Source organism: Scomber scombrus, chromosome 3, assembly GCF_963691925.1.
Source record: "Scomber scombrus chromosome 3, fScoSco1.1, whole genome shotgun sequence".
Lineage (NCBI taxonomy): Eukaryota > Metazoa > Chordata > Actinopteri > Scombriformes > Scombridae > Scomber > Scomber scombrus.
In genome coordinates this window covers 6436015-6460613 of record NC_084972.1, presented here as the reverse complement: position 1 = coordinate 6460613, position 24599 = coordinate 6436015, and the positions used below count along the sequence as shown (strand labels likewise).

The following is a 24599-nucleotide window of genomic DNA, read 5'->3' as shown; positions in this document are numbered from 1 at the left end:
AAGTATTGCCGCCTGCAACTTACTCCACTGGTAACATAGCTGAATAGGAAAAAGAGCTCATAACCCTGCTGCCAGTTGCCTTTGTTGAGAGCCGGAGAATGAGCGATTATTCTGTGTCAATCATTCATAATCATTTGCGCTGTCTTGAAGCAAGAGCTCCCTGCATCACTGGTCACAAAAAGCACTTGTTATATTGTTGTCAAGCTTTGATTGACATCTCCAAAAGATCCCTGTCAGACGGGCATTTTCTTACAGGACCGATGGTAATTGTGTGCACAGTGCGATACTTTGGTAAAGCTCAAAGCCTGGTAGAGTAAACTGTAATCGAGCCGCCTGATAACTTGTAACACCGAGGGAGTGATTTGTGCTCCTTTTTTGGCTACCAGGCGTTTTAATATGATCAGGCTGAGCTCTGACTCACTGGCATATTTAAAGCACAACTCCTCGCTTTTCTTTTTTTTTTTTCTTTTTTTTTTTTTTAAATCCGTACTTATTTTTCCATCCTACCAACTGTCATCGTTCTTACAAAGGTGCACAACTTTCCAAAACTTTCCTACAGCATTACAGATACTCCAAACCTAAACCCAGAACGTTAAATACACTGGACGCAGAGTGTTTCATGTAGTTTGATTGTAAAGCAGTCATTTCTCTAGCTCTTCTTTTGGTCCTCAGTGATCACTGCCAGCAGCTTCCTGTCTACATATTTGTGAAAAATGAATAAAGATAGCTATCAGGTCAGGGCTAAATTTAAAGTTAAATAGTGTCATGACACACTTTTAATGATTTCGGGGTCAAATGTGCTTAAGTATTCAGTGGTGCCTTTCTTGACTGTGTAAAATAAATGCACATCCAGGTAACACAATACAGCTTCATTAATAGAGAGACAAATGTCAAGATTTGGGTCAGATTTGGTCCATAGTCATGCATCTCTGTGAGGCTGTACACTTGGGCAGAGCTTTGAGCTGAATAATAATGTTAGAGAGCCATCGTAGCAGAGTGGTTACAGCACATGCCATGTACCTCCAACGTCCCTGGTTCGAGTCCGGCAAGGGACCTTTGTCGAATGTCATACCCGCTCTCTCTCCCCTTGTTTCCTGTCAGCCTCTCTGCCACCGACTGTCCAATAATGACAAAAAAAATCCTAAAAATAATAATGTCGGCATGCTAACAAATTCGCAATGACAATATCAGCAGGTGCTTACAATGTTACCTTGTCAGTTGTGTGTGTTAGCATGCTTCCATTTGCTAATTGGCAATAAACACAAAGTACAGCTGAGGCTGAGGGAAATGTCAGGGGTTTTGTATATATTTGGTCATAAACCAAAGTATTGGCAAATAGACATTTAATCTATGATGGCTCTTTATAAAAAGTCTAGATTACCAAAGTCATCACAATTTGTCCTGTGAAGACATCATTTGTTCAACTAAAGATGGCAAACTCATGGTGGTGCTTAATAAAAAGTCAAGAAATGACCAAAGTCTTGAATATTCCTCCTCTGAGGACCACGAATGTCAAAATGTTATGGTACCACTTTCAATATTTGTTGAGATATTTCAGTCTTCAGATATTTATTTTGTATGTTTGACAAGAACTAAGCTGTCATTGATGCAGCAGAGTTATGATCAAGGGTTTCGTGGATTGTCTCTATTGTTGCATTTAAATGTTAGGCATAGATTTACATTTCAAATCAGCTCCAAGTTAATCATCTCCTATCATACGGCCATGTGATAATACCGGGATCATTTGCTGCGGCTAATGATCCATGTGACAAGATGAGAGTCATTGGTACAGGTCTGAGTACAGCAAAAATCAATATCAATTACACCTGTATCGGAGAATTGTCAAAAGTAAATGCCCAGGTGTCCCTGTTTCACCGGTGTCAGCCAGTCGCTTTGATAACTGAAAGAACGACAACAAAAATCAAGAGTGCACCTGCTTTGCGGTCTCTAATTGAGCGTTAACCTTGATGTTGACGACTTCACATGAAAGCAGAATGCACGTTCTTTTAATTCATAAAGCTGCATAAAAGGAAACATCTGAGAAGTTGTACCGCAGTTGCATTGCACTCTGCAGGTTCTAGCGTTCCGGGTCTACGCTGCACAGCTGGGCTTGATTTATGCAGCTGACAAGGCCGTTTCTCTCCAGCACAGCACACTGTGGGGAACCTTAGGAAAGACAGCCTTTCAATTTATCTCAGACAACCCCACCCCCCTATACACTTCAGGGTTTTTAAAGCAGGCAAGAGCATAGATCAACACCTGAAGTTAGGTCCCACCCCTTGTCCCGGCTCAGAGGATATGGTGACCTCGCCTCTTTCTCCGCACACTCACCACATTATTGCCTCAGGCACTGTTAGCAACACTGACGTTTTGATACAATTATGATTAGAAACATCACCCGCAGGTAGGTCGATGATGGTCAATGGGGGTCGGAAATGGTAACGCAGACACACCTCACCTTATCTCTGAGCTCGCCGCGGCCGGCAAACACAATATCAAACACTTACCCTGCAGTGCTTTTTTAATACTTACTTTTTTTCCATTTAGTTAACTGGTATTTGGAAGAGAATGGCTGCAGCAGTGGCGAGTTGAGCAAGTGGTATGTGTGTGCACTGAGGCAGTAATCTTTGTGTATAGAAGGCCTTAGCTGAGACTAATTATTTGGTGAAAATCACCGTAAGCTTGTGACGATCTCTCTTCCTGTGGTCTCATGGCTGAGTAGTTCCACTGATAGAATCTTAACCCCTATTTTCACAAGCCAGTTTTATTTACCCTGTTAATTAAGTAGAGACGCATACAGGCCTCCACCCTGCAGTCATGCTACCAATCAGCCATGGCATCTCAGAGTCACTAAGTATTCATGAACGGCCCTTTTTTGGAACTCTCAAATCACATTCTGATCTGTGATTATGCATATTGTTTGCATGTTGAATTTTTATGAGTACACTCCAATTCTTCAGCAGCATTAGCGAGTTAGTGTGTTTATATAGAGAGCGAGCTAATTTCACCAATCCGAGCACGAGGCTCCTGCTGCTGCCTTTTAGAAAACTCACTACACATCTCAGGCCCACACTTAGTTCAAAGCGGCTGCTCTCGACGCAGTTTCCTTGCTTTTTTTCCTCTTTTTTTTTTTTGGAACTCATTATTTGGACTGTGACAGTTTTCCTCTCACAATGTAGAATTTATCAAACAGATCAAAGACAAAATATGTCTGAATGAAACATCAAAACGTGGTTTTCAAGTGCCTTTTTGATTGTGAGGAAGCTTACAAAAACCAACGCCTGCATCTGTTAACAGCGTCTCAAAGAGAATGTAAGGAAATAACAAAAACAGGTTGTGTTTTTTTTTTGTTTTCTTTTTACTTTGGAGCTGGCTCTTCCCTGCGATTTCCACTTCACAGTACACCATGATAGCTGCTCTGTGACTGATGTTATTTGTCTCTTTCATCTTGTCACAGAAGCAGGGAGGATCAACACTGTATAGCCCCTGTCCTCAGAGGCTTGATCTCACCCCCAAAATACACACCTGTGTTTTTTAGGATTACACGAGTGCATTTGGCCATCTCGCCTTGTTCAAAATAATCGCCTCCTTTTAGGAGAATTATTGCCGAGTCCATTAAACCTGTGTGTGAGGCAAGGGATGAAAGGAGTGGCACTTGTGTTCATGTCACCTGTGAATTATTGATACCTGCCCCCCCGTCGGCTCTCCTCGGGATGGAGGTGGGAAATGCCTCCTCACATAATGGGCGCATCGCACAGACGTGTTTTCTGGGCCGTGGCAGAGCAGAGGGAAGGCAGGAGCAAAACTGAAACGTGTTAATAGTAAGCCTCCATCTCTTATTCACCACCGCTGTGCTTCGGCTGACTTCCACTATATTTGACCTCATCTTCTCTTCCATTAGCTTCAAACTAAAATGATGAACACTTATGCAGACAGCTGGTCTGCTCCTCTTTCTGTAACATCACTGAAAGGAAAGTGCCTCCCCGGTCTTCATATAATGCTTTTATAAAAAAATGTTTTTAAAAAGGCAGACAATGCGGTGAATGGCCAAGAACCATCTTGGCTCCGCAGGAGAGCTACTGAGGATTTAACACTCTGTAAGAGCCATTGTGCTCATATGCAGCACCACTTGTTCGCTCTCCACAGAGCCTCCTCTTACAAGATGCATGGTGCGCAAGTCACATGATACCTGTTTTGTCCCTGAGGATAAGGGGATTGTGGATATACACAGCGCAGTGCACAAATGCAGGTATTTAGTTATGTTGAGGTATTGCTGTGAGCCCTGTGCTGTTTGACTTGAATTAGGTTAGAGCTTGTTCTAGTTACAATTATATGTTTTCCCATTTGTTTTCACACTCACTGATTACAAAAAGTTCACTGGTTAATTAATGGTAGATGTGTATGTGCTAAAGCCTTTAGTCCACTCTTATCCTCTAAATAACCTGAGTCATCAGAGAACCAGCAATACAATGTAATTAATGTTTAGTATTTATTTTAATTGTGCTTACTCTGCTCAGGTTTATGGTCAGTTGTATGACCGTGGTGCCATTTAATAGGCCATTGTCTTCAAATGGATCAGCCTCCAGGTTAGATGCCATTAGAGTGTAGACCATCCCACACTGCGATATGCACCTCATGTAACTGATGGTCATTGTTGGCTACTTTGCATTCAGCACTTTTCTCCCAGCCTGCTTTAAACCAAGAAGCCTCCACTCAGCAGCATCGTGCGGTTTTAGAAGTAGACTGTCTTACTCTAAACGTCTCTGCACTTTCTTATCACATCCACCACTTGATAAAAAAGGCCCCAAGTAGACAATGAAGCAGGAGGAGTTGATATCACACTGTGTCACACTGTGTCAACCGCATTTCACAAGTACATCCAGTTAAACTCATCCACTGGTGCAAACAAGAAAACACTCTGCTCTCACATAACAGCAAAAGCTGATGAACTGTTTTGTGTGTCATGTGTCATTTAGACTAGCACGGCTATTAAAATGCTCTGCGTCTGAGCTCAGGTTCGCATTCCACTGTGGTGTCTCTAACTGTCACATAGCTGCTTTGAATTGATCAAAAGCAGAGTAGGAGTATGTTTCGGCTGATTTAGGGGAGCAGCAGGGCCGTTTCACATGCTCTGTTGCTTTGGATCTTTAAACCTGTTGCTCTGCTAATTAATGCAGTCACGCACTGAGTATTTGAATATAGTGGTGACAGACGGTTTTAATTGGTGCTTTACAGTTATAGCAGTAAATATACAGGGTCAGAGTAATAGCTAACAATCTGCCAGCTGAACAGTGTGTATAAATCTTACTTTACTTACTTTTTTGATTACTTTCTATTATTATAAAAATCTGGCACTGGCAACTTGAAAGCAGCAGTTGTTTTACATGATGTCATACTTGTAGGTAAAACGGGTCATGTGTAGGTACAAACCCACAGAGGATTATCACATTACTGCACTTTCACTGAGCTTAGAGCACATACCTTTACTGTTTGGATCACTCTCACCTCTTTCGTAAAACAGTCAGCCTTTTTCAGCAAAAATCCATTCAAACTACCTTCCCAGCAATAAACAGCAGATAATTAGCAGCTAGCTGGTGAACATAGTGGAATGTTTTTGCTGCTGATGTCTCCCGCAAGACCAAAAATAGAGCTAATGAAAGCTTATGTTCCTCAGTAGCTTCCATATAGGCAACTGTTTGCTGACCAGTTTGTCATATCAACTTCAAAGGTGATATGTTGTGTGACAGTGACTTGTCTGCACTGCCCCCAAGTGTCCAAAAAATATGATTGCAGGTTTAATGAACTCATGTCGTAATTATTAGAATACAGTAGTGACAGAAAGATGATTAGTGCTTTGTAGCAAGAGTTATAAATACAAAGGGACAAAGAAATAGCCATCAGTGTTATAACTGGTGGGGTTTATGGTGATTTTGGACATTTGACACAGGTTTATAAAGAGGTTCTCTAAAGGCACCAGCTGACTACACCTAGACTAGCTCGACCTTCTACTTTTAAAGGTAAATGTGCTTAGATGCTTACAGGAAACCTTTATTAATTGACTTCTTTTTGGCCACTTGGGGGCAGCACAGCAAACTGTAAAACCAACTTTGACATAGGAACACTGTATAACAACTGCTCACTAACTTTATCTGCCAGTCAGTGGGTTTATAAGAGCATAGTTGTTCATTAGGAAATAGGCTTAATGAGAACAGACGTGGGCCATAAACCCAAAACAATGAGCTGAAACACACCAAAATGCTCTGTGGAGCTGAGGGAATCTGCAGAGTCAGCTCATAATCCTCAGTGGGTTCATCACTACAAGCAATCACTTTCACATTACACATGTGCACTTAACCAGTTGTTAATATATAAAGGAATGTATTGATTGATGTAGCTTTAAGTGTCTGTGTATGTGCCAACATATGAGTGGAATAACTTGTGTAAGTAAAGAACCATCACTAAAAAAAACCCAGCTCTCCTCTTTAGATAATTCTGCAGTATGTAAGAACCTTGCTGCTATCTAACAGTGGATGAGCCTGTTTACTTTGCTCTGACTCCTTTGACTCTGTTCGTAGGTGAACAGAGCAATTTACTGGCCACACATCATTTTCCCCTCTCTCACAGTCAGGCTGACGCCGTTTCATATTTACAGTTTGCCGATTCAGCAGAGCATTTCACATAATTAAAATTCAGTGTGCTTTGATGAGTTGGTCCACCCTTGATTTCCCACAGTACCTAGCTTTCAAGGGCACAATTTCCATTTTTGCTTGTTATTTAGAAAATGTCAAGTTCCGTTAAGGCCTTTTGACCTTTTTGAAGCACTTGTGGCCATTGTATAAAGGGCATGGAGCCACTGTTGTCCTAGATTTCTTGAAGTCATGCACTGAATTAATCACCCCCCGAAAATGCAATCCTATTTCTCATCGTTGTCATCTGCAAAGAAGCAGAACTTAATTAGGGACACTGAGAAATGTTCTCTGCCCAGTGTTAGTCACTTATCTTTGCTGTATGCCAGCATCATGCCACACTGTTAAATTTTTACTAACTGTGGATTGCAGCATGTGTTAATAATAGTGCAAGCTGATGTCACGCCAGCAAAATAAAAGCTTTTTTTAAAAACATTTTCTCTTTTTTTTTTACCACAGGGTTTCCATTCTGCACAACGGTAACCTTCGCATATGGAACGTAACCAAATCTGACGCAAGCCTCTACACCTGTGTGGCAAGCAACCTGTTTGGCGTGGCGAGCAGCACAGGAAGCATCACAGTTAAAGGTTTGTCCTTTTTCATCTTTACATTTCATCAAAGTCTCTTTTACAATTCAGTCAGCAAGGACCCAGACTAATAATCCACTGGACATCTTTTTCAAACATGTTTTTCACTGTGACAGCACGCCAAAGTCACTTGTTATTTGATTCTGCCCCTTGAAAACTACACAGAATTATTCGATTTCATAAATAAAATATGACCAAGGTAGTAAAGACAAACACTGATTTTTGAAGCATCCAACCACCTTGCCCTCTCCTCGTCTTTTGATAAGCCTTGAGGAGCAGGGCTTTTTTTCAGTGCTGTCATTACTAGAGAGACTGAGACACCTCGGTTGCCATGTCTGTTTGCAGAGGTGTTGAAAACATTCAGCTCACTGCCTTGGTGCCTCCAGTACTGTCAAAGGATACGCTGTGTGAAAAAGGCCTAGTGTTGCTAGATCATCTGGGCTGGGGATTGCATTTCTGCTCTGGTGCTGTGACTTATTATACTTCATTAAAAATGAATGTGAGCTGGGTATAAAGTGCTGTGCATTGAATGGCTTTATTCTGTGCACACTGCTGTTTTTCTGTCCTATTTCCATGGGGGATAGTGTTCTCACCTCCTCGAGTTCCTGGGGGACTTGCTGACATATTCAGTGAACTATACCCTCACTGTGACCCCCTTTTCACAGATGTTGCATGGTTTATTTGTGTTATTGTTATTTGTTCCGCCTTGACCTTCCTTGTCGGCTTGCTTGTGTAGATTTATAGAATTATTGATCTTCCCCATATTGGCCTTAGGGAGGAAAGCTCATGCCTCATATTTCAAAAGGTTTGATATTGATTTACAAGTATATTTCAGCAGATCATGGAATATTTGCATCAAATCTGTAGACAAACCAGGCAACTGCCATTGCATTTCTTGAGTTTCACTACATGCAGCATGTTCAGAGATAAAGCAAACCCTGAAGGCGGGATCATGCTCTGCAAATTCACTCCGAGCTGTTATTTACCTACTTAAGAGAGAATACAGTTAAGTATAAACACTTGTAGTCATGCAGCACGCACTTATTGTTTGCCTGTCTCAGTATAAACCTTTCACCTGGTAGGGTATGAACTACACAGGTATGAAGAACCCAAAAAAAAAAATTTTTAAAAAGTGGTGCTTCTCAATCTCCCAGAATATATGATGAGAACTGCTGTGTTTTCCACCACTCTCAAAAGAAAAATCATTTTTTATAACGTCTAGAAGACAAAGCTTCTCATTCTTCTTCTGTAGTTTATGATTTTTGCTGAAGGGTTCAATCCATTCAGTTGTCTTTCTTCTAGAAGTTAGCAATCTGTAAAAATCCTTTGGAATACTATATCAAACAGCAAAGGGGTTGCAGTTTTTTCACCCAAATTTTGCCAAGTAGTTGCCATAGAGACCTAGATTAATTGACTTGTTTGTCCTACAGACTAGTGTTTGATTGAATACTTTGAAAAAAAATTGATTAATACCAATGTGAATAACAGCAAGACAAATGTATCTATACAGTAATTCTCATTTTACCAGAATACACATCACATAATGGACTTTTTTTTTAAACTCTGGAACAGCTCTGTCTTCTGTAAATCACTATCAAGGCATGTTTCCTTTTTCTGTTGAATTATAAAAGACAGATTTCATATATTATGAATGCTTGAAAGTCAGCAGCAGTCAAGGATGTAGGGAGAGCTTAGAGTGCACCTTGCTGCTGATTTATGCTGATGCCTCACTCTGCCTCCCATTGACTCTGCCTTTCTACAAAAATAATCAGTAACCTTTGCATAATTTAAGGGAAGAAATTAACAATGTAAAATTTCAGTGTGTTTGTATTTTTGCACGTGTACATGTTAATTGTCCTGAATTTGCTCCTGAAAGGAGCTTGACTTTGAAGTATAATGAAAAGCACAGCATTGCCACACCGTGTCAGTTACACTCTACATTGTCCATTTAACCAATTTATCATATACTATGAAATGAAAATGGTAGAGAAACACCAGCCAATCAGCATTTGGAGGGGGGGGGATGAAACCTGCCACTCTCTCTGTAGGTTCAGGTTGATGGCCTATATGTGATTTTCCAATCAAGCTGGGAGGAAACACTGTGTGTGTCCTCTCAGCATAAATAGAGAGCGCCGTTATCCACTTATTATTCTTGTGAAAAGGAATATGGGTTTTATTTGACACCCTCTCTCACCCGCTTCCTTTCCATCATCATATGTTAAAGCTGTTTTCTGCAGCTGATGTACGAATGTTCCTGTATATGATCTTATGCCTCTCTGTCACAATCAATATTGTTTGGAAAATGGGATGGGGTAATTTACATGCACTATTTGACTGAGGATTGGAAACCTGTTTAGCGGGAAGAAATTTGTGTTGTGGGAGCAACCATTATAGGAGATGACAGTAGTTTATTCAAATTGACTTTGGTGATATGAATGCTGAAAAATACCTGTCAAAAAGCATTCAGCGTCTCCTGCTGTGAATAAGCCACCTAGCAAACAGCACCGGAGCAGTCACAACAGATGAGCCCTGTTAATGTCCCCATTATTCCAACACTGGGGGGATATTAGCAGATTAATTGCACTTGATTATAGACGTGCTCTGTGAATTTTGATTACACTGGAGATGAGCCGTTGCAATTAGGGTTGCCTCCGATCATTACAGATGGTCAGTGAACTCAAAACTTCTGAGATCATACTGTGTTCACTTCTGTTTGCCTCTGTAAACCCTAAAGATAATCCATCAACACTGACATATCATTACACCCTTTCCTTTGGAGGTGTTTAGAAAGCAGAAAGGGAAATATTTTGTCACTATCATGTTCTATTTAGCCCTTTTCAGCTATGTTATCAACATGGCTCTAGGGATGGCAATGTATTTCCGTGGTCAGTCAGTTGGTCAACCACTGTTGGCCACACTGAAATATCTCAACAGCTATAAGAGATGGATTGCCATGAAATTGTGTAAATGCATCCATGTTTCCCAGATGATCAATCCTAATGATCTATATGAAACCCTGACTTTTCATGTAGCGCCATCATCAGGTCAATTTGATTTTGTCCAATAATTTGAATTATGACCAAATACTGCAAAACTAATAATATTCCCATCAGCCTCAGCTATGCTTTGTGTTTAGTGTAAATTAGGAAATGTTGGCATGGTAACATGCTATATTAAGCTGGTGAACACGATAAACATATGTGCTAAACATCAGCATGTTTGAGTTGTCACTGAGTGTGTTTTCATCCACCTGTTTTTATGCACATTCAATTTGTGCATAAAGAAACCAGAGTGGAAATGCTGAGAATTGGAAAGTCAAAAAGAAAAGGCAACAATGGAAACGGACCTGATGAATAAATCAAAAGAATGAAGAATGTGACTTAATCATCGCATAAGCTTCCGTTCCTCTAGAGAGATGATAAATAGTGTCAGAGGAAAAGAAATCTGTGATGTACCTTAAATCGATACATGAAACACATATAAATGCCCTATTTCCATCACGTTTTCCACATGGTTTTCCATTATTGGAGGTTTGACTGGCACCCTTTTCATTGTCATCTTGTTGCATTCTCTTTTGCTGCAATAGTATAATGGCACTGATAGTAGTGGATTGAAACATGCTGATTCATACTTTCTTTTGCCATTTATTTTGGAAATTCTGTTAAAATTCAAACAATATTTGGATGGAAACTGGCTTTTATGAGCATGTTAGCATGCTGATATTAGCATTTAGCTTACAATTGCAATCTCACAGAGCTCTTGAGTCACATGAGATTGGAACTAAACGTAGATATACGACACTAATCAATGATTTACTCACTTTGGGGCTTTTTTGAGGTGTAGAGAATAAATCAAAAGGGAAAGGGCAGAAGTGGATTTCAGTTTTATACCAAACCCTTCTGTCCATGTTAAATGCCAGCAACTGTGTGATAGAATGCAATGTGTGATTCCTGATGGCATTATAGAAATATAATGATCAGTCATCTTTTAGTGATCACCATCAGGTTTCTGGTTATTACATAGAACTTATACACATCCAGTGATGTAACCTGGGGTCTTTCGGGTCTATCAACAATCCTACACCATGGTTCAGGTGACCCAGCCAGGGTTTATAAGGCCCTAACTTGTGTCCAAGTAGCCTGTGTAATCCACAGATCCTCCCCCTCTCTTGATCTATAGCCATTTGGATGCCTTCTCTGCAGCCTTGGTAGTGTTTTTGATGTTTTTTTTTATTGTGCAGTCCTGTGATGCCAGGGAGATTGAGGGACCTGTAGAAAGACTGGCCAACAAAGCCTATGCAGCCCACCTCAATAGGGATGCATTGCACCTACCATCCCTGCTTCTGGCACTCTCCAAACAAGTCCTTATTTTGGCCCTCTTCCTCTTGTAGACCTCCTCCATCTGGTCATCCCAGGCAACAGTCAGTTCCAGCAGAATCCCTTGCCTTGATGTTTCAGACATCAGGACCATGTCTGGCCTTAGTGTGGTCACTGCAATGATTTCTGGGAATGAGCTGCTTCCCCAGGTTGACTTTCATCTGCCAAACCTCATGCAGTGATGAGAGCCTGTCTGACATCCTTGCCTGAGCCTGTGGTTTCTCCCCTGCCTTGATAAATGCAATGGCTTATCTTTCTGGGTGCTGTTGTTTGGCTTGGCTGCTCCCCATGCAGATGAAATCAGCCACTGTCTTCAGGACCTGGTCATGATGCCAGTGATAGCATTCCTCTCCCAGAGCCTTTTGGCAACAGTTAAGGATGTGTTTGAGTGATCCTCTTAAGTGACATAGGGAGCATGTTGGAATCTCAGCCAACCCTCAGCGATATGGGTTGGTTGGCCTGGGAAGAACGCTGTTCAACAACTGCATCAAAAACTTGATTCTTAATTCAGCCATGACTGCAACTCCTAGCTCATTGATTGGAGTCTTTAAGGTGCTATCAAAGACTTTGCCTAGGATTCTGATCGGCTTCTCAGTAATAGACGGGATGTGAATGCCTTCTAGGATGAAGAAGAACTTATCCATTGCTATCCTTGACTTCAACACCATGCCTGGGACAAGCCCATTCTGCACTGGGGTGTCTATAAAGTAGCTCTTCAGGAGGTACTCCATCAGACATTGGGCAACAATACTGAATACCTTGCTTTCAGTGCCTTATGAGATGGTTCTGAACAACAAAATGTTACTTGAGTTCTCCCCTTTTGGAATCCAGACAGCCTCAGCAACCCTCCACTGCTGGGCCAGCCTCCCCTTTCTCTAGATCACAACACCTTGAAGATCCTCCATAGACAGTGAAATAGCCTTGGGCACCTCTTGTTAAACTTTTACAGCCCTTAACTAGGTCCTGGAGCTGAGCTTGTTCCTGTGCCTTTCAGGACCTCCTGCATCTCCTTCAGAGTAGGCTCCTTGATGTTGAATTCAGCAATGGTGTCTGGCAGTGTCATCAATGCTTTGCATTTGTCTAAATATTGCTCTTGTGTTCACTTGTGCTCATTGTAAGAGTTGTTGAGCTACTGGTCAACCTTCTCTTAGATGTCCGCTGTGTTTCTGTCCTAGCTGCTGTTTCATAAAAGCAGTGGTATTTGCAATGCGGTTTCACACTTCCTGGCCCTCTTTCTGACTCTCCTCCTGTGCCATTCTGCTCTGTGGATAGTAATGAGGTTCTTTTTTGGGATATCCTGTAGCTGTGCTAATGCAGCTCTTTCTTCCTTTCTCGCCATTATGTACAGTACTGACGCCTCAGTGATTTTAGGTCTTGCCACTGCACAACATATGAATACGCTATTGAGAGCATTTTGTATGTGTCTGTTGAGCGACATACACAAGGTTCTCCTCCATTTGAAGTTTGTCCTTGAGAGACCTTTGATATGTCCTTTGAAAAATGAATGGCATTCAAAAAAGCACGTCAAAAGAGTTTGTGATGTGCTGATGAAAGCATTCTACTTGGTGTGAAAAGCAACTGGAAGGAAAAAATTGGGAGTGGAATGATTTCCTTTTAAAACGGTCACAGAAGTTTTGTTTCAAAATGACCTGAGAGATTACACTGAGGATTGAAGGGCTTTTTCAGCTACATGGAATGCAATGCATAATGTTACAGTAATTTACCTTTGAATCTGAGGAGGCTCATCCATAGAGGCACAGGAGGTTGCTTCTCTGTTTTTGAGAGGCGAGAGGGAAATCAAAATATAAAAAAAATAGTAATTGGTTGAAATAAACCAATACCAAATCTCAGTTTATAAAATATTTCTGGTAAAAATCCTTTTTAAAAATTCTGAATAAAATACTTCAACAGCGACACCTGTAGGGCATGTCAGAGGGGGAAGGGTAATTTGTGAAAGCATATTACAGTATATGGAGGACAGGCTCCTGCTGTCCTCCTTAGGGCAGGATTTCATATATCAATTCAATGTACTTCATTTTTTCATTTTTATCTATGATTGGCAAATTCACATGATGCAAACCACATAATATTATATAATATTGACATTGCATTGGTCCACTGATTGTTTATTTAATCTTCATTGCTTACCACTGTAAGATAGATTCATATAGTTAGCTTGTTATAGAAGTAGTCAAGGACAGTTGATCACTGTTGTTAATCTAACGGCGAGAATGGATTTGGACTAGCACGGCACCACCAGGGACAGGATGGAGAGCACCGCTCTGCTGGTGCAGAGTCAGGCCTCATTGCCTCAGCTGTCCAGTCTGGACCCACAGCAGGTCAGTGTGGCAGCCCAACATGCTGCTGCTCTAAAGTGAACTCCTCTCATCAATAATTGAAATTTAACAACATAATTTAAATGAAACAGCCAGTAGAGTTAGCCAGTTTGTCATTGTGATATCAGACTGGTTAACCAACAGTTATGTTAACAAACAAGATGACCAACAGCCACAAATGGACATTATGTCATGGATAAGTTACTTCATCTCCATGAAAGAAAGAAGACATAAGAAAACGTCAGTCAGATACACCTTCTCTCTTTCTGTCTCTTTGGTTGCTAATTTCTTCTCTCGTGGTTAAAGCTTTCTCTGTGGCTCTTGTGTATATGTATCTCCTTAACAAGAATACAGCAAAATGATCATATAATGTGCTATAGGTAGTTTGTCTGGACAGTGAGGCTGTTGAAGAATTACAGTGGGCTGTCTGGACTCACGTGGAATGAGGCTGATTCATTTGGAATTGATCCAGTTTTTAGATGTGTGATTGTGTGAATGAGGGTCTGGCTGCTTTCTTGAAAAATGTCTTCATTCTTATTTGTTTTTAAGCTGAGCCGTATATTGAGAAATAAGTTTAGAGTAACTATTAGAATTGGAAAATTTCAATAGTAAAAGTAATTGGAATAACAACTGCGTTAACATGTCAGCTTTGTACGTTATTTTTGTATGTCACGCATATAAATAAGAGTGTGTAAGTAATGTATTTCATACATACATTAATACTTTTTGATGTGAAACGGTGCCTTTAGAACTGAGAATCCTTTTAGTCTTCTGTCTTTCTAGTATTCAGCTCTGATCTGTACTCACGTGTAGAATATGTGAAGTGTTGTCTATTTTAGATGAGAATATAAATCTGTTATCACACTCGAACAATACTATACATTTGTTGGTAAAATGACACATCTGAACCACTCCAGGGCCAAAATAAACAGTTCTTTGTTTAGTTTTTAATGTCTTTAAATAATCAACCTTTCCACCACTCAGAGGTCATAGTTTTAAAAAGCTAATTGTTCTTAAAAGAAAATAGTTTCACATGCCATGAATAATTTCATATAAATGGGATATAAAATAGCTTCCACCTTCCACCCTCCGATTTCATTGGGTGGGTGAAATAGTGTTATGCAGTTTGTTTTAAGATTCCATGTTACATTCAGTTTGAATATGGGTTGCTATAGTTCAGCAGGTCATGCTATAAATTGTGTTGGTGTTTTCAAATCTTGTTCCATGTGTTCCCTTTTAAGTATGGGTACCTGACTTGCATTTGAAAATAATACCATACCATAACTTAAACATAAGAAAGTAGAGATAAATAACATGACCCCATGGGTTGGTTTTCCTCCTGTCCTCACTTTTTTGAGTCTTTGGCTACATGGTGTGAACCTTAGTCTGATGTGTACCGTCAGATTTTGTTGATCCTTTTTACAAAAAGGCTTATGATCTACCTGTGAATAACCATTTCCTTCTGAAGTCTGTGTTTGTCTTGAACCTGCATGCTGTCGCATCATCTGCATGAATCTCAGTTTGAAGGATTGGGGGTGAGGCACTGCTCCAAATCCACAGATCACATGGCTCATGGCTCTTCAGTACCCTCCTCGATGCATTATTCAAGCTTACATCATTCACCTAATGCCTTGGTCACACCGCATGACTTTCAAATTCGTCAGATCACTGTACTGTTCATATTACATAACTTTCTGTCTTGTAATTGGGAATCTTGTGGTTTGCACTCTACATGACTGATCAGCAACAGGAGGTCACACATTACAAGATCTTTCACCAGGAGGAATCCCCAACGAGTTTGTATGATTTCTAGACTATGTTTTGTAATGAAAATACATGCAAGAAGAGACATGGGAAATGCACTTTAATTGGCTGTAGCTCGTAGCCTATGGCAAGCTGTTTGAACATTTAATCGAACTACACTCCAATCTGTAATTACATCTTAGATATCCGTAATAGCATTTTCTCCTGGTCAAAACTGTATTCCCACTAGTCAGAATGGTAATTAAAGATATACACAATAGTATTCTTAGAAGTAGACATTGTATTTCAAGATATCTACAACTATGAGTATAACATAAGTATAAGTTGCCATTTTAACATTCAATACCTAGACTGGATATATATTACAGGTATCTGTTATTCAATTCTTCCTAGTTAAAAAGAAGATTTCAATAGACTGAATTTTTGAATAGATTTCCTACTAGGAATTACTCTCATTTCAGATACAATCAATTTGTTAGTAGTCATTATTTTTATATCAGATACCCAAAATGAGAAAAAACCCCACCCCATATATACCCATAATGTAATTTTGAATGTCCAAAATACATTGTTACTAGCAAAATTGTCATTGCAGATATTCACAATCCACAATTCGTGTCACTAGTAAAATTTCCAGATATCTCTGATTATAATTATGATTAGAAACAATGCATTTGCTGAATTGAACTGTGGAAATCTTTATGGGTAGATAGGACACCGTGAGATATTCATAACATCTTTGAAATGTAATTATTTGAAATTGAAAGCCCAATCCACGTGAATGACAAAAGTGACATAATGTGTCCTAGGAAGAATGACACTGTGGAAATGTTCATTTTGACTAGGAAGAGATGAATTACAGATGACTGTAGTACATAACCAGTCTAGCTATTAAATGTTAAAATGGCTTGCCATAGTTGTTGCCCTCATTGCCAGTCACAACACACTAAAGGATTTAGACTCCCATCATAAATAACTATACATGTTCCTGAAAAATGATCTCTTGAAGTTGTGGGGGTAATTTTGGACTTGAGTAGTAAATGTGAAAGTATTGTGACATTGTTATATATACCATCACATTATGTCTTTGGGGAGTAGTTCAGCATAGATGGTTGGCTTAGAAAAATAATATGACTTTTTAGGTGATATTTTGTGATTGTGTGACATCTCACAAAAACACAAAAAACAACAATGAATGATCTAAGTAATATCTTACTAACGTCTGCTAAGTATTGTCTGTGTATCCAAAGTCCTCTCATTCCTTTTGTTGTCCTAAAACTATGAAAAACACATATATACACTACAACACTGCACAGAGTGATATGTTCATTCACTACTATGAACATGGGCAATGTAGTTGATATCAATTCAGTCCCATATACACTGTCCCGGTGGAAATACTCTCTTGGGTTCAAATTTGCAGCACAGAATCACCCCAACAAATATACAATTTACAGTGCCCAGCTGCTAGGAAATTGTTCAGCCTTAAAAATGAAAGTTTTTTTTGTTTTTAAGATTTTCATGTTAGGAACAAATGGACTGCTTTACAAGAGGTCTGACAGTATTTTACATGTTAGTATTGTTCCCTTCAATGAATTTGTTGACAGTAAGAAAAATATAACACACTGCCGACACTGCAAGATATCTTTCCTAAACTTTAACCAATTAGTTTTAACTGCTGAAACATAACACGACTCTAACCACAGAGGTGACAGCCCAGAATAACGACGCCCTTATGTGACTGGTTGAGCCCCGCCAACAGCAAAGTCATGATATTATCTACAAAAACAAGTTCATAAATGGGATTTGCACAGATATACCCTATTCCCCAAAAAGCCCTTTTTGCTTATTGTTCTTGTTTTTTTAATGATCTACATGAAAATGAAATGCAATGAAGACCAGCTACTCAAAGGTTCAAATTTCTATTTGCTAGGTAGGTTTTTTATGAACAGTAAATTATTTTACCTCATTCTATTCATGACAGGCAATGTAAATGTTTTCTAAAGGCTACAAACATCAATGCTGCAGCCTTGCAGTGAACCATTAGCACAGATATTCTCTTTTATTATTTCAAAGAATGCATTTTTGCCTTTATTTAATGGTTGGAAGTGCAAAGAGAGACACAAATAATGGGTAAAGAGAGAGGTATGAGATACAATACAGGACATTGTAGTTATGTGGTATGTCTAAAGCAGTAGGCTAACAGGGTGCTTTTACATGTTTTAAACATTATGAAACATAGGTTTTTATACATCTTTGATTAATGGAAGTTCATCAATTAATGATAAACACCATGAAATGTAACAGGTGTAGAAACCCGTCAACACTGGTTTGACCCACTTGAGCAGCACTCACTGAGGTGCTCTCTATCTTGTCTCTGATTGACCCTGCTAAGTGAGCGGGTTACTATCCTCTCATTTACAGTGGCAGTAGGTAACAAGGCATTATACAAGATAGAAATCAATCAAATTATGCTCAAGAGCCCAGTGTGCGGTTGTGTAACCAACCTTGCTTGTCCATATAATCTGTCACAAATGATGACAGAGGAGAGTAATAAGGGAGCATATTCCCACCATCATTGTCACAGTGAATCCCTGGAGGCAATATGAGGCCAGGCAGCACAAACCACAAGGAGACGAGTTCATGGTAGAAAAGAGGCAAAAGCAGCAACCCCACAGGAGACACAATAAAGCACATAAATGTTTATAGTATGTTTCCATGTTGCAGGGATAGAGGAGTAAAATATGCTTAGCTGTGGATCCATGTAAGTATTCCCCTGCAGATCCTTCCTGAGCCTTCCATCCTCTTCGTGTCATTTAGAGTAACGCTCTTACCATGAAACCACTGCGAAACAGCCCTGACACTCTCTATCTTTTTTCTTTTTTTTTAGAGTAGTGTTTCGTACCTTTTAAATGTTTTAGACTTTCTATTTCCTTTCTGCACTTGTTCTACAAGGCAGCCTTTAGAAACAGAACCGATACAGTCCCCTTGAATACCTCCTGTGTGTTTTTACAACCTTTTTACAGCGCCGCCATCGCTCACCATTTAGCCCCAGCAATACAAGACCAAGGCTCTTAGACACACTTTCATTGTGTGTATGACTAAACCTACCAGCTGATAGCATTCTGTCCTGATACCAGAAAACGACTAGATAAATCACACTGGGAGCCCATGCTGTTGGTGTGTGTGTAAGTCAGTGAGGGAAGGGGCAGGGAGGGAACGGGCCAATGCAATGAAGGTATCGAATTCACTCTGGATGAAGACTGCACTGCCGGCACTTTCTACATGAATCTATGCCTGTCCAGGGATCATTTGCCATGGTTAATTTAGTCTGTGTGCTCAGAGTGGCAATTTCAACCAAGTAATCACAGCACCCCCAAGAGGGAGACAGGTGTTGTACACTCTCAGAACAAAGCCTCTCCCTCTCATCCCGCCTCTCTCATGTCCTTCCACTTTCCTCCTCCACTGCTCACACACAAGTGCAGATAAGGGACGCCTGCCTTATTCCCATGTGATGCCATTGTAATGCACTGCAGGCTTGAAAAGAGAGTGGCTCCGACTAGAGGAAGTGCTCACTGGTGTTTACTGTTTTCCTAGTGGTGCGTTTTGGGAATTTCGGACCGATCTGGGGGAGTTCCGGGCCGAAGGCTGAGCTGACAGTGACACATGGAGGCTTCTCAGGATGCAGGAGAGACACATCTCCCAGTCCCCACAGAGACAAGCTCAGGCCGAAACTAATACCAGTTATTGTAGCTGTGTGCCCTAGTTTGCTGTGTGCCCTGTCCCGTATATCCTTCTATTAACTGAGTCTGACATATCCATAAGGATGATGGAAGGGCTTGGCTTTTTTGCAAAGCCATTTCCTGTACTGGTAATGCCTGGAAAAGGGGAACAGAGTCACGTGTTTGACCAAACATGCATGGATGTGATTGTGTGTTTTCAGAGCCGACCATCATCACCACCCAGCCGTCCACGCTGGACGTCACCGTGGGGGAGAGTGTGGTCCTGCCCTGTCAAGTCAGCCACGATCCATCTCTGGAGCTCAAGTTCACCTGGTTCTTCAACGAGCAGCTCATCCACTTTGGGGGCCACGGTGGATTTTTTGAAAAAGTCGGCGGCGTAAGTTTATAATCCCTCATGGTTGAAAACACCCTGCCACAAAGTCATAATAGTTTATAAGGACATTTTCAGTATTTAAAGGAACTGTGTGTAGAATTTAGTGACATCTACTGGTAAGGTTGTAGATTGCAACAAAATGAAAAATGTGAAAGGCCCCTCTTTAGAGCCAGTATTTGGTTTGTTCTGGGCTACTGTAGAAACAAAGAAGTGCAACATGGTGGCCTCCATAGAAGAGGACATAAAAATGACTAATTCTAAGGTAACAAGAACACACAACAAATTCTTATTTTAATGGGATTATATACCAATGTAAACATACTTATGAATATATTTCATTTCTGCCACGTCTGTTGTGCTAGATTCCTCTAAATTCTACACACTGCACCTTTAAAAATGAAGCTACAAGCTAAAAGGAGTGAAATTGCTGTCTAGAGGTAAATTTCTAAAACTTTTTCTACAATAAACAACACTTTGATAGACATCAGTCATGAAGGCACATCAACAGACAGCAAAAAGTAAAAGCACAGAAGCACCCCTCACATGAGTCATATTGGCTAAAAAAACAAACTAACTAAAAGCAACATTACCATGTATGAAATTCTTGCCATTTGAGCACTCATTTGGGATATATAATATGCAAGTCACAAGGTATACGCCAGATGTGTTATACAGTGCAAAATTAAATTTTCGATGCCTGCAGTGTATACAGGCAATATCTCACAGATGAGAAACTGTATCAATACAGGATTTAATATTCATCAGCCAACATTTTCTAACAATGTGATGCATTTCCATCCAAAGCCAGCAGTCTGCAACTCTGTCAGCTGCCACTAAGTCCCACATTGATCTATCCAAACGGATCACCTAAGCATTAATCACAGAACATGACAAACATTTGCAATAATCACCCTTAAATAATAGCACAGTAATAGTATAAGCAGCCTTACCTTAAAACAGGTGCTTATTCCTCCACCAGCTTCTGTTCAGAACTATCCACCACCTCATTAAAATCCAGGCCTCCGACCAGATCACGACATGCAAAATCGCTAATTATGCACTCTGAGCTAAAAGGAAGAGTGTAAGCATTTTCATACATTTTCATTTATAACTTCTACGATTCGTGCGACACCTCATGTTGATCTTCCAATGAACCCCCTGTTATTCAGACAGTTTTTTAACCTCCCTCGCTTAGAAACCCATCTATTGTCGTCGCTTTTTATACCATGTTTTTTAGATGGCCCTGCCTACATAATGAATCATTAAGAAACCCCATTGCAACGTGCTGAAGAATTGTAGTAATGCCACTGCGCTCTTATTAAAATCTGCTACATAAAAGACATTGATTTTTTTTTTTCAACCCCTTCAGAGATTTCATTGAATACAGGTCAAGGGGTGACCGAAGATTCATTGGTACATCAATAGTATACTTCTTTTTCTTTTAGCAGGGTCATAATAAATTCAGCCGCAGTGCAGAGGGAATGTTTGTATCAAGTGTATTATTTATGGACAGAAAATTGCTGCCTGTGGTTTATTTTAAAACGAAAATTTACATACACGCCCCCGCAAACCAGCCTTCGTCAGTATACTTTAAAAAGGTTTGCAGCGTACATCTCAGCATGTGATATGCAGGCTCATTTTTCTCATGAACTCAAGATGCCTTAAAAAAACTGCAGGTGAAAAGAAAAGAATACAGTACTTCTCTAGCATTTCTCATGAGCTTTTTTTAAAAACACATTCTCGTGTAATATAATTTACATGTCTCACTGTACATCTACACTTGCATAGATTAAGCTAGCAGCCACTCTATAGAATTCTTGCCACCATCTTTCCATCATGTCCAATTTATTGCAGAACCTGCTCTGCTTCTCTGATTAAATGATAATGTAGGATGGAAATTGCAATTAGAGAGAGACGGACTAAAAGTCTCCCTTTAAGAACTAACTATCAGACTAGCCATTAGGCCTCTCCTTATAACGGAAACTGCTTCGTACCGCAATCAAAATCAAGCTATTTGTGAAAGTACATTTCAGTAATTATAGTGATACAATAAACACGTGGAGCGTTTCCATTATAGAGAGGTATTTCTGTGTCATTTTAGAGTGTGGGAGAAAAGACTGCAGGAAGACTTATGGATTTACTTTTCAAGATACAAGTACATGAGAATAGGCTTTCTATTCTTTCCATGTGGCTGGAAAGTCAGTATTGTTGTTAAATTACAAAGGATGGAGGCTTACCATGTTGCTTATAGAACTGTGTGTGTGTGTGTGTGTGTGTGTGTGTGTGTGTGTGTGTGTGTGTGTGTGTGTGTGTGTGTGTGTGTGTGTGTGTGTGTGTGTGTGTGTGTGTGCGCTTGTTTGCCTGATTGCGCATGTGGTGAATGACAGCAGCATTCGGCAGGGGACATTATGGTTCGAAACATCCAGCTGAGGCACGCGGGGAAGTACACATGCGCCGTGCAAACCAAGGTGGACAGCATTTCCATCGCTGTTGACTTGGTTGTCAGAGGTAAGCCACAACAGTGAACATCCATTCTCCCTTCGCTTCCGATATTAACGGACAGGCTTCAATTCATAGTGACTACTGACCAGTTCTTACAGCTACCTGCGTTTTAAGAATTCAGAACAGTTCAATAATTCATCCACTGCTGGAGAAGGTGGAGGTTTTGTAGTGATTCGTGTTTACTGAGCCTCGCTGATGAGGAAATGAAAGGAGAGGGTAGAAAGGGGGGCAAATAAGAATTTCTCTTTTCAAGCTTTAAAGGAAATGTACTTTTTAAGTAGACCGAATAGCTCCCAAAGGTTTCATACTGAACTGACTTCGCTACAGTAGCCGCAGGTGTTAAAATAACCACGACTCCCTCTATCTTTCCATCTCTTCCTGATTTACATCCCCCCATCTCCCCCCTCCTCCTCTTCCACTTTCTGTCTGTCTCTCCATCTTTCTCTATTTTTGCCTGCCTGGCTATGCCATCTATCAGGTCCCCCGAGCCCCCCCACCAGCATCCACGTAGAAGAAATCACTGATACCAAAGCCTCTCTGTCCTGGAGGCCTGGTCCTGATAATCACAGTCCAATTACGGCATACACCATCCAGGCCAGGACACCATTTTCCCTCGGGTGGCAGGCTGTCACCACAGGTAAGCTCTCTCCAACCAGCCGTGGCCTCCTCCAATCACATGGAGGGGCCCGCTCTTCATTCTGCCTCGCCTGTGAGAATATTGGAGATGTAATTTTTACCCCAGCACCAAATGGTGCGCAATTGTAGCATGACCATTGACCGCCATTTTATCGGACTCCTGGGAACCCTGAAACATGGATCTCTGCCTGATGATGAAGCTTGCTTCCAAGGCTGTAATTTGATAGTGTAGAGGAGTGATAGCACCGATGGTTAGAGTGTAATTTTTCCCCACATCCTCTTTAATGGGGCCCTTAGCATTCACGCATGATTGGTATAATGTGGATTAATGCTGTACAGTATACCTTCCTTTATTGATATTTTTGTGAATTAAGGACAAGATAGTTTTACTGGCCTCATTGATTTACCAAATCCGGGTCATATATTCGCAACTGAATTACATTATGACCTTGCAGGTAGACAGATATCTTTGCGCAAAAGGAGAAATGTACTTTTTGCCATTTCCAGTGGGAGCGCTTCTATTTTCTGATATTTATAGCTTTACAGTGACTTTGATGCATTTCTATAACTCCACTTGAAACACATGATGCATTAAACAATTGAATAAATAGCCTATTGCCAAAGCAGCACGTTAACATTGTGTTTCTTTGTATGTGATTCTTTTGGATTGTTTTCTTGTTTTTTGAGTTAGTCTGTGCATTATGTGTCCTTGTGAGGGATTATACCTGTCCTATGTACCTGTGGTGGAGTCCTACCAGGCCTGTCAGCCTAGAGGACAGTGTGCTGCCGATGCTAAGCTGACACACATATGTACGCACAAACACACACACATACAAAGTTTCGAGATGCTGAAGGGGCCACTGTGTGTTTTATTCCAGATCCTGAGGTGGTGGGGGGCCACCGGCTGACAGCTAAAGTAATAGACCTGAGCCCCTGGGTGGAGTATGAGTTTCGAGTCCTGGCAAGCAACACCATCGGGACCGGCGAGCCCAGCAAGCCGTCCAAACAAGCAAGGACAAAGGGGACCTGTATGTAACTTACTACATGAACAGAACAAACTTTATGCCTCTTCCAAAAATGTATGGCATGTTTGTTTTTTCCCTCTCAACATAATTTACTTATTTCTGTAAAGGGAATAGTTCTACATTTGGGGAAATACACAATACCCTGAATGTGAAGCTGGTGCCAGAAGCATGTTAGCTTAGCCTAGCATATGGACTGAAAGATTTGGCACGAAGACTTGAGGACTAAGCATAAAAACTGGAAGACTTAGTATAAAGACTGGAAGACTTAGCATAAAGACTGTAAGACTTAGCATAAAGACTGTAAGACTTAGCATAAAGACTGGAGGACTTAGTATAAAGACTGGAAGACTTAGCATAACGACTGGAAGACTTAGCATAACGACTGGCAGACTTAGCATAACGACTGGAAGATTTAGCAGAACGACTGGAAGACTTAGCATAATGACTGGAAGATTTAGCATAACGACTGGAAGATTTAGCATAACGACTGGAAGACTTAGCATAACAACTGGAAGACTTAGCATAAAGACTGGAAGACTGCATAAACACTGGAAGACATCTTTTTTTAATT

At 40.5% G+C, this 24599-nt stretch overlaps 1 protein-coding gene across 2 annotated transcripts in view; it reads left to right on the top strand.

Moving 5' to 3' along the window:
• The window catches only part of cntn4 (contactin 4), a 113277-nt gene that overhangs the window by 77265 nt on the left and 11413 nt on the right, over positions 1 to 24599 (top strand). The window contains exons 10-14 of one of the 2 annotated variants that reach the window (XM_062444801.1): positions 7146 to 7273; positions 19693 to 19868; positions 22253 to 22373; positions 22846 to 23004; positions 23882 to 24031. In XM_062444801.1, coding sequence (XP_062300785.1) covers positions 7146 to 7273; positions 19693 to 19868; positions 22253 to 22373; positions 22846 to 23004; positions 23882 to 24031 — 734 coding nt within the window. The remainder of the gene's footprint in view (positions 1 to 7145; positions 7274 to 19692; positions 19869 to 22252; positions 22374 to 22845; positions 23005 to 23881; positions 24032 to 24599) is intronic. The other variant, XM_062444810.1, reaches the window with a different exon arrangement.